The sequence below is a fragment of the Epinephelus lanceolatus genome, chromosome 8 (genome assembly GCF_041903045.1).
Source record: "Epinephelus lanceolatus isolate andai-2023 chromosome 8, ASM4190304v1, whole genome shotgun sequence".
Taxonomy (NCBI): Eukaryota; Metazoa; Chordata; class Actinopteri; order Perciformes; family Serranidae; genus Epinephelus; species Epinephelus lanceolatus.
In genome coordinates this window covers 17,942,271-17,953,280 of record NC_135741.1, presented here as the reverse complement: position 1 = coordinate 17,953,280, position 11,010 = coordinate 17,942,271, and the positions used below count along the sequence as shown (strand labels likewise).

The 11,010-nt window shown below is 43.3% G+C and overlaps 1 protein-coding gene across 1 annotated transcript; it reads left to right on the top strand.

The window, feature by feature from the left end:
• The first annotated feature begins 3,931 nt into the window (after positions 1-3,931).
• Positions 3,932-5,497, top strand: LOC117258091 (putative G-protein coupled receptor 139). The gene is made up of 2 exons (XM_033628586.2): positions 3,932-4,038; positions 4,168-5,497. The coding sequence occupies exons 1-2, from the start codon at positions 3,933-3,935 to the stop codon at positions 5,061-5,063; spliced, it is 1,002 nt and encodes a 333-aa protein (XP_033484477.2). The 5' UTR covers position 3,932; the 3' UTR covers positions 5,064-5,497.
• Positions 5,498-11,010: the final 5,513 nt, after the last annotated feature.

Here is an 11,010-nt window from a genome sequence, read left to right as displayed (position 1 = left end):
ATATACGTGCGTATATGTATATGTATGTGTGTATGTAAGTACGCCTATATGTATGTATATTTGTATGTATGTATGTGTGTGTAGACTGATATATTTCTTTAACCTGACTCACGTTATCTATTTAATTTTCGACCTAGGGTTCCTCTTGGGTGCCCGAAAACCCTTCTCCTAGGCTTTGTAGGACTGTTGTGGAGATCTTTTCTGGGACTATGTGTCGTTTTGTTGTTCTTGTATTTGTGTGTTACCTGTTATATGTCTGGGCCCCCGCCTATAAGCTTTAATTAGCTTCTCTGGGGTGACCCCATTTCACATGTCTCTCGTGAGTTCAACTTCACACGTTTTCCTTGATATGTGAATGTGAATAAACAAACATAAACAAAAAAAAATAAACACCGTGACCTCCAGCATGCACTGAGGCGGTTTGCAGCCGAGTGTGAAGTGGTCGGGATGAGAGTCAGCACATCCAAGTCTGAGGCCATGGTTCTCTGCTGGAAACCAGTGGATTGCCCTCTCCGGGTTGGGAGAGTTACTGCCTCAGGAGAGGGAGTTCAAGTATCTCAGGGTCTTGTTCACAAGTGAGGGTAGAATGGAGCATGACGTGGATCGGCGGTTTGGCGCAGCTTCTACAGTGATGCAGGGCTGTGATGGACCATCATGGTGAAGAAGGAGCTGAGCCGGAAGGCGAAGCTCCTTCTTCACCATGATGGAGGAGGAGCTGAGCCGGAAGGCGAAGCTTTCGATTTACTGGTCCATCTACTTCCCAACCCTCACCTATGGTCATGAGCTCTGGGTAGTGACCGCGGATACAAGCTGCCGCAATGAGTTTCCTCCGTGGGGTGGCTGGGCTCAGCCTTAGAGATAGAGTAAGGAGCTCGGACATCCAGAAGAAGCTTGGAGTAGAGCTGCTGCTCCTTCACGTTGAAAGGGGTCAGTTTGGATAGGTTCAGGCATCTGATCAGGATGCCTCCTGGGCGCCTGCCGCTGGAGGTGTTCTGGGCACATCCCACTGGTAGGAGGCCCTGGGGCAAACCCAGAACATGCTGGAGAAACTACATATCTCATCTGGCCTGGGAATGCCTTGGGGTCCCCCAGGAGGAGAAAGCGTTGCTGGGAAGAGGGACGTCCCCACGACCCTGCCCCAGATAAGCAGATGAAAATGGATGGATGAATGGATGGATGTATATTCAATATGTAGAAGTAATGTGCTGTCTCTACTTCAACAGCAAACCAGCTGCTCAAGTATAAAAAGTAAGTGCAGAAAAAATAAAATATGAGCTGAAGTGGAAGAATCTTTGGCTGGTGTTGGGTTTTTAAACTTGCTCAAAATTAAATGGACAGACAGTAGTGTCAGTCTTTTCATCTAATTCTTGTACTGTATTAATCATCATACTTGACCAAAAAAAAAAAAATACAGTTCTTACGTTGTTTGTATCAGTCTTGCTTTTAGATTAGACACATAGCATTTAGATTTCCTGCACATTGTATTTATTAGCCACAAGACCCTTTTCTTTTCTTTTTTATATATCTCATGAGGAACAGCCAAAGAGTCTCTTCAGCGTCGCAGCAGATGGGGCATCTGGAGGGGGAGCGGCTTGATTATGAGCCCAAGGAGAGAGAGCTCCTCTTTCACAAAAAGAGTGTGCATGTCTGTGCATAATGCACTAAACTGTGTGAGCCTGTAAACAACTGATGTCAAATATATGTACTGTTCTACTTATGACTGTTTTTAAAGTCAACAGTGTAAGAGGTTGGGAAAGGTTTTCCAGCACCAGACGAACAGATGGCTTCAGAGAACATGATGTGCAGATAGGACGTACAAATTAAAAAAAGAAAAAAAAAAAAAAAAAAAAACTCAACTGACTGGAAAATACGCAGCAGTGGAGGTTATTTTCCAAATGTCAATTGTTATTGCAGATCTGATCCAAATCAGATCGTCAAGCATCCAAAAATCAGAGTTATTATAATGGGACATTTTGACTTAAAATTAGGCAGCTCTGTAATTATGCTTTATCGATTGGCCAAGACTGTCGGCCCAGATAATGTGAATAATATTAAAATGTGCAGCTCCTTGGCTGGCCTATACACAGAGTTTTATCCCATCTGGATGAGACAGGATTGAGCCATTTTGGTTTGGAATAAACACTCAGACCACAAAAAACGCTCCTGTTTGCGCTCTTACTTATGGATGATTGTGAGGGTGGCATCCAGTAGAGGAACGGTCAAGCTGCATACCATTAAACCACAATGCAATTTTCCAGGACCTGTTACATTGACCCAAATTATGCAATATGCTGTATCAAAACAGTAATACCCATGTTCTCTTCAACAGCTTGGAAGAGTCATTCAGAAAGGTGTTGAAGATTTGGAGACCCTGGAGGAGACGATCCAACTGGAAAGAGCATCACACCAGCGCTTATTATTATGAAAACATCATGCTTGGCCTTCGCCCTTTCTGTTGTCCTGGCTCAAAGACAGAAACTGTGGTTTTGAGGCGACCCTTCTTAGGAAACTCAGCACGAGCACTGGAGTGGCTGCGCATGACTGCCATCTTTATTATTTATTGTCCGTACATGCCAGGAGCTCTTTCCTGCTTTAAGTTTTAGGAAATGGTGTATTTGATTTAAATTTCAGGAGCTGGCAAGCCTGCACTGCCTTTCATTTAATCAAGCCATCTTATATTAAGTTAAAATGACCCATTTCTTACTCTGTGCTGCCGGTAATGTTAAGGAAGGGGACCAGCCAACAGAGTTTTCTAATAAGCAAACTAAATCGGCCTTGGCATTTTGGCCCAGACTGGCCCATCACAATCAATTACACAAATGTAAGTCACACAAAGGAAAGTCATATATATTATACAATACGACTTTTAAGGGTCACATGTAGTGGATGTAAATACATCATGGGCCTCCATCTCTGCTAACTCTGTTACCAAAGTCTATGCAGTCGGTCCAAAAACAAGATTGTTTACAATGTCCTGGTATGTGAGTGGAGAGAGGGCATCGAGTTCTTTAAACCAGCCTTGAACTGTTAAGACATATGGATCTAATGTTGCTTATCATGATTAGTTTGTCCACATATTTTATTGCTTGACCACCGTAGCAGGCACAGGTAACAGAGTGCAATCTTTACAAGATAGCGCCCCTGTCAAAAAAATTAACATGATGTCAACTTCACGTTCCCCATAAAGCGAAGTGTTTGGGGATCCTCACTGGAGAAACTGAAGTGTTTGATGCTCAACATTTCTCTGAGAAGGAATCATTTACACACCCATGGCGGTGGTGGTGTGTCTTCTTGAAGCTCAGGTCCTCTACCAGAAGCCTGGGAGTTTGAGGGTTCTGTGCAGTATCTTGGCTGTTCCTAGGACTGCACTCTTCTGGACAGAGACCTCAGATGTTGTACCTAGAATCTGCTGGAGCCACTCTCCCAGTTTGAGGGTCACAGCGCCAATTACCACTGGCACCACTGTTGCCTTTACTCCCCACATCTTTTCTGGCTCCCCCATCAGCCCTTGGTTGGCTCGGGATCGCTACATCTATCACCACTGCCATCTAGTTAACACTGTCTTGTGACATTGAAAATAAAAAGCACACAAATCTTGGTGTAAAATAACATGACAATAAACGTCAGCACTTATTACCGCTGTGCTCATAACTTTTTTCCTCTGCCCCCACATGACCAGATTAAGATAATTTTAATTTGATAACTCCAAAGACGTAGATAAAATTTTGATTTAATCAAATGGTGATTCATGATTTTTCATTACCTGTTATCGTGTGGTCATAAATCCCTCTCAATAATAAACACTCAACATTAAGACCAGACTGTTGACAGGCTGTCATGGTTTGTTTATTGAAACGAGGTGGGAGTGACCATCTAATGCTGAGCAATATGTGCATGCTGAGCTAAAGAGGCTTCTATGAGATCCATTCATCATGGTGCCACCTGTGGAGCGAGAGGATATGGGCCATTCAAAGAAACACTGGATGGTGACACTACAAGAGGTTTTCTACCCTGCTCTGGCAGCAGTGGGTATCCCCTGTAAGTACAATATGTCAGAGCTGTTGGCTGATCCCATGCCGAAATGCTTTACTGTTTTATGATGCTGTTAACTTAATGATAAGTGACAGCTCTAATGGAGGTGCTTTTACTGACAAATCTTTTCCTCAGCCAATGTCATCACCTTTCTGATCCTCTGGAGGAGGAACTGCATGCTCTCCAGGTCCAGCACCTTCTACCTGATGGCCATGTCTGTGGCTGACAGCCTGGTTCTAATCTTCATTGTGGTTCTTGAGCTCTCTGTTAAGTACCACCAGCCGGAGCCGTTTTGGGGTTACGAGCCATGGTGCAGCCTGAGGGATGTTTTTAACTACGGGGCATACAACACCTCAACATGGCTGGTGGTTGTGTTTACAGCGGAGCGTTTTGTCGCCATACACATGTGGAAAATGAAAACTAAAATCTGCACTCAGAGATGTGCAGCATGGACTACAACGGCTGTCTTCCTCTTCAGTCATCTTTTTGCCATTCCTTACTACTGGTCTAACGCCTCAGTCTACAAGAACAACCAGACCATGTGCATTTACAACCCGGCGGCCTCGTCTCAGCTCATTCACGCCCTGGTTGGGCTTCAAACGCTGCAAGCCTACATATTGCCCCTCATCATCATCCTCACACTTAATGGGCTGTCTCTGCGCCTAATCTCTCACAGCAATCGGGTCCATATCACAGCCCATGTGACTTCCAGGGTAAACAAAGTCGTGCCCCTGCTGCGCTCCAGGAAGAGAAAATCTGTGGTGCTTCTGGTAACTGTGTCCATGAGTTTCGTGCTGCTGTCTGTCACCCGTGCTGTAACTCAGATTGTCGTCCGCACGACTCCCATGTACAGTTTGGATCGTAATGATTATAGCCTCCTAATAAATGTAGCAGCGGACTTTGGCACCATGCTGAGCCTGAGCAATGCGGCTGCCAACATGTACCTGTATGTGTGCACCCAGTCCAAGTTTCGCCAGGAGTTCTTTGCCTGTGTCAGACAGGTGTCCCTCTACTGCAAAACAAAACCCTAGAAAAACACTTCCTGCCTATAATAAGCCCAATTAGCAACACATCATCCTTGAGGAAGTTTGTCCCCCGCTGTCAAGGAACAGAGAAGATTGTCTCACAGCAGTCATAAATGGTTAATGATTTTGTTGCTCTCAGCAGACAACAAGGCATTTAACCCATTCAGTTTTCTTTATCACTGTGTTTTACTCATTCTGTCTCTGCGGAAGAAGGCAGATGGCTTTTAATAATCTCCACTGTTTGACATGATAGTCTAAATTTCAGAATTAATTTCCTGCAATTGGTTTCATGGCTCAGAGCAAACAAACGCTTGACACTTGGCTTGACAGCCATCGCCGCTCTTGGCAAGGCAGCTTGTAATACTCTTGTACAGACGTATCATGATAGCTTGACTTTTTAAATGTGGATACAAACATTGAGTTCTTATTAGTATTTTATATATTACTAGCAAATATAAAGCAATATTTTATATATACTGCAGATATTATATCTCCCCAGCTATTCAATATATGAGCCTAATTCCACTATCAACATCCCTCATTTAAGTTTGTGATTAAAGAAACCAGGTGTGCTAACCTGTAACAAACATGTGCAGGTCTTTTTTCACTACAGACATTTCATGTGTCATAGTAAACTACGACTCTGCTCCATTCAAGTGTCCCTGTAAGCTACGTGTGTGACAGTGAGCTGGCATACATAATAACCATAACCAGAAACATTAATAGAGCTGAGCCATCATACATTTTATTATTTACACCAGTGTATTTCATACTGTGAGATGTCAAAAATGTCTTCTGTGTCAAAGGTCTATTACAACTGAGTTCAGTCAGGGGTATCACACAATGGCAGCTTCAAGGAGAGGTGTAGAAATGACTAAGATTGTGTGAACGAGGCAATTTCCAGTGAAGGAAATGCAGAGGAAGACTTATGAACAGTCACTTCCTGAGGGGACAAAGGGTCGTGCAGTGAGGTGCCTAAACAGAGAACTATTCTGGTACCAAATAGTGTCTTATCTTTGACTGAGACTTTTATTCAGCCTTGAGTAGTATCTGCAGGTATTCCTTTCAGGCTGCATACAACCAAACAACCACAGTCAACACAATAGGGCACTCTGTAAGAGGCGAAACCACATGCCACTACTTGTTCCTGCTTGTTCTTGCCCAAAAACATATTTTTCCTTTAATCTGTAGTGCTGTTTATTAATCTAAATTGTTTTGTTGTGACTAACTGAGAGTTGGAGATTGCGGGTGTAGATATGTCTGCTTTCTCTCCACTATAATGGAACTAGATGGCACTCAGCTTGTGGTGCTTAAAGTGCCAAACAGAAATCATGAAATCATGATCTTGTTACTCATAATAATCCACAGACCTTGTTGTAAGTGGTTTAATGTAGGAACTATTTTCTTTCTCTCAAACTACATCCACCAACTGTATCATCGCACAGAAGGGAGCGAACATAGTCATAGACGAGAGGCTTTGGTGTACAGTGTACTGTATGGGTCCAGTAGCTAACATTACCCAGCTAATTGCATTTGACCTATACAGGGGCGGACTGGGACTGAAAAACAGCCCTGGATTTTGACTCGGCCCAGCCCACAACAACTGGTGCGCATACGGTATGCGCTTCCTTCTTCTTCAATTTGATTGGCGGCTGGCCGGCTCATAGATATCTATGGGCCGGCTGGCATCCAATTTAAAGGCTGCCACCTAGCGGACTGGACGTGGAACAATAGATTATCGGGGAGAAAAAAACAAACAAACAAAAAAACGGTGATGACTGCGTGGCGGCCGCCGGCCGTCCTGGAGTACCGGCCATTCTGTGATTCTCCAGAACCTCCAGATGGCCAGTCCACCCCTGGACCTATAGTATGTGCAAAAATTCAGTGTGCTTGTAGACTGAAGATCTTAGTACTTTTTGGGAGGCACAGCACGCACTTCATCATCTAACTGCTCTTTTTTAGAATTTGGCACAAAAAGCATGGCCAGATGTGGCCAGTGATTAAAGAGTTTCCCCAAGAAAAGCTGTTCGGCCAGGTAGTAAATATCTTTTGATGGAACTGGCAACCCAGTTTGGCTAAGTAGACAAATGTCTATTCTGACAGGGGCCAGCAACCGACTGTGTCTTCATTTTGCATCTGAGTCAAATCAAAATACTTTCATTATGTGTAAAAAGTAGCATTTGGGCTCATATGCATATGTAGTATGCAGATTTGGTGTGTAGTAAAGATTGATAGGGGGGTAAATCAAGATTGAAGATGCGTCTACTGGACAAGATGCAGCTGTCGTGGGGAGAGGAGCAGCATGTAACCGAGCACAAAATGAGATGGAGAGAGATGTCACATAGGGAATGAAGAGGAGTCAGTATATTTGTAAGTGGTAACATTAGAAGTGAACGTTGGTGAGTGAACATTAGAAACATGATTTTAGGGTTAGGGTTAGGGGTTAGGGGATAAACCCCATTCTCTGAACCAAATTCTCAGTGGCCTAATCTCATTTTTTGAATCAAACACTCTTTTGGCCAAACCTTAAAAACTGCAGGTATTTAGACTCAATTTGCAAAACTCATCTGCTCTTTTTTGCTAAAGCTTTAATGCATTCTCAGTCACACATTTGCAAAATTCTAAACACTGGCAGCAAAATGTGAACACAACTCCAACACAGCTGTCATCTTTTGCACACAACAACTCAAAATTGAACATACGTGTTTCTAATGATGTGATCAGACCAACTGGGCAGGATAAAAGTCAGTTCAGAGTGCACAGGCAGCACATGTGCATCCATCTACAATGGACAGACACATACAGAGAGGCAGAGGAGGAAGAGTTCGTGTGAGAGGTGGTGGACGAGGAGGAAGGGGATGAGGAAGAGGCCAAGAACAATCATTGCTGATGAAATACGGGCAACTATTGTACACCGTGTCCTTGTTCATGGGATGACAATGAGAGAAGCAGGACAAAGAGTCCAACCGAAATTGAGCAGATTCTCTGTGGCCAGCATCATCAGGACATTCAGAGAAGAGAACAGGTATACAGAATACTATACTGTACGTACTATAATGTTCATTAAAGTACTATTTTCACTGGCTGTATGGCTGCACATGAGCAGCTGGATCAACAAGCAGTGCATCCTGTATGTGTCATAGTTTGGGACAATGTGAGCTTTCACCGTGCTGTCCTGATACGTGAGTGGTTCAACAACCATGGCTTCATCAAGGTTTTCCTCCGTTGCCTAACAAGGGAAAATATCGCCTGTGACATGTATGAGGTCCTCTGGCCAGACCCCGCACAAAGACATGATGTTGGAGAATGAATCTCAGTGACTTAGATTGTGCAGTAATGTGCTTTTCATTCATTTTTTTGTGCTGAATGTAGATATTACTTTGACTACGATAATTTTTTGCTAAATGCATTTACAGTAAACATTTTCTGCTAACTACATGCAATGGATGCTGTGTCCTAAATGATTTTATGTAGTGTCTAATGAATGCTCTGTGGTGAATATATTTTTACTTGCTGTGTGTATGATCTGGACACATTGTTTGGTTTTGAACACAGGATAACTGGTTTTGAGGTGATAGTTTGATTGTGATAGAAAAGTCTAGGGTTTTGTGAATGTAGTTTGAAGTTTTGGATTTGTGTTTAAGGTTTTGAGGTGGAGGTTTCAACAAATGTGTTTTAGCAATTGGGAAAAGCTGTAAGAATAATATTATCGTCAGTTCACTCAGTGTAAATGCAAACATCAGCTGCTGACTCGTAAGCGTTAACGCTAACATTACCGTTAAAACCAAACAGTCTAACGTTAGCTAATTGGTTACATTAGCATTAATACAAACAAGTTTACCTCATTGACTTGGGTTGAGTTCTCCATTGCAGCTGCAGCTGTCATGAGGTCAGAGGCTGGCCACTCTGTGTTTGTGTGCAGTCAGTTTCATTTTTATTGCCGTTCACTGCTATGTCAGCAGGGTGTTTTTCTTCACTCTCTAGGCCAGTGGTTCCCAACTGGTGGGTCGTGGTCCAAAAGTGGGTCGAGGGTCCATTCTGAACGGACTGCAAGTGACTCACGAATGTCTCAAGTTTATAAAAAACACACTTTAATTTGACGTACAGTAAATTTCCGACACGGAGCTTTAATTTTTAAGTGCCATTTCCTGTTGTAGAATGATTAACTGGCAGACAGATGCTTGACAGACACAACAAAATGGCCAAACACAAGTATGACTACGACTGAGGAGATTGACTAAGAAGAAATCTGGACCCAGGGGCTGGACCAGTTGGGATCCACTGCTCTAGGCTACTGTAGATTAAAAAACACCTTAAAATACACCTTATTTTCGGGGTTTGGGTCATTGGCATCTGCAGTAGAGGTGCTCCTGGTGCCCCTCTTCCCCAACTACACACAATCCCCGCATTTAGGGCAGACTTGTAATAAAGGTTTAGATGGCAAGTGTAGGAAAGAATAAAGCTGATGACTTGCTTGAAAAGTACTTGTTTCTTAAGAACCTAGCTGTAACATTAGCTAGCTCAGTGGTGCTAGTGAGCTAGCAGTAGAGGCACACTTCCTTCTGTGCTGTGATGCGGTTGGCAGGTAGCCTGGAAATCCAGACCCAAATCTAGAAAGATTTAAGGTCTGGCCATGAGCAATGAAAATGGCCCAACTTGAGGGGCGGCACCAAGCATGCATTTGTAACTATCGCTGCACGCAATTGGATAACACTACAACCAATCAGAACAATACACAGGGTGACGTATCCAGAGCGCTACCAGCGGAGCTAACTGGTAGATTAGACTCTTGCTGTATCTGGTCAGCAAAACAGCAAAAACATCCTTCTTGCAAAGGAAAGACTTGAGCGCCGTCTTCTGTTCCTCTTTTAGAGAAAAAAACAAGTCAAATTCATTCATTGTAGCGGCCAAAGCCGTTTCAAACAACTGGTGTTCATCCGTAGCCATCTTGCAATGTTTACTGACTGATTCCGGACTTCATTGTTGCAGCGCTGTCGTCATCTGTTTAGCCCACCTCTGGCCCGCCTATGTCAGATACACCGATGTGATTGGTGTAGCTTGGTTTCACGGGCATAGGTAATGAGCATCATTACTGATTGCCAGAGTGACTCGCTGAGCAAATTCAAATTGTGCTCTCGTGAGAACTCTGGATTTCCAGGGTAGCTGGCAGGTGTAGTTCAGTAAAAAGAAAAAAGTTCCTACATGAAACAGGTCTGCGGACTATCTTGAGGAACCAGGTCATGATTTCTAAAACGAGGCATTGCTGTTAAGTTTTTAAAATGTAGACTATTGTTCTGTCGCTCCAAGTACCACAAGTTGTGTTCCATCTAGTTCCACAATACTAGAGAGAAGGCAGGCGTCTCGACAGCTGATATCTCCAACACTCAGCGCTTCACACCAAAACAATCTAGATTGATAAATAGCACTTCAGGCTATACGAAAAATATGTGTATTCGATTTTGGGGGTGAACTGTCCCTTTAAGCTCATGGTACGTGTGCTCGCATAACTCAGTGGAGACTCAGATGAATGTGTCACCTTTGTCCACTCAGAGTGTCACTCATCCTGACTACAGTGGCTGAACAGTAGCAAGATACATTTTGGAGAGACTGAAACTCTCAGCCAAAAGTAAGGGGGCCATGCCTCCCTCATCCCTAGTGGAAGCTATGCTCTTGGGTGTGAAGATCATCAGCATGACAGCTATAAATAAATCTTGGTTGTCTTTAGGGAAACAATTAGCACAAATTCCATCTTTTACCACAACAACGTCATTAAAAACACCACAAACATGATAAATACTTGGAAAGCAAATGTGCGTGCGGAACACTTGATTGGTCACTGCAGAGACGTGACCTCAACATAACTGAGGCTGTTTAATTGCACACAATCTCAGTCAAAGTTGAGTCCATCACTAAAAAAAAAAAAATTAAAACCCTGACAAAAACAAACCAAACT

Excerpts from the sequence above, each read along its gene's own strand:
- LOC117258091 (XM_033628586.2), top strand. The coding sequence starts at position 3,933 with ATGGTGCCACCTGTGGAGCGAGAGGATATGGGCCATTCAAAGAAACAC. Across the intron at positions 4,039-4,167 it reads GGCAGCAGTGGGTATCCCCT|CCAATGTCATCACCTTTCTG; the intron begins GTAAGTACAATA and ends TCTTTTCCTCAG.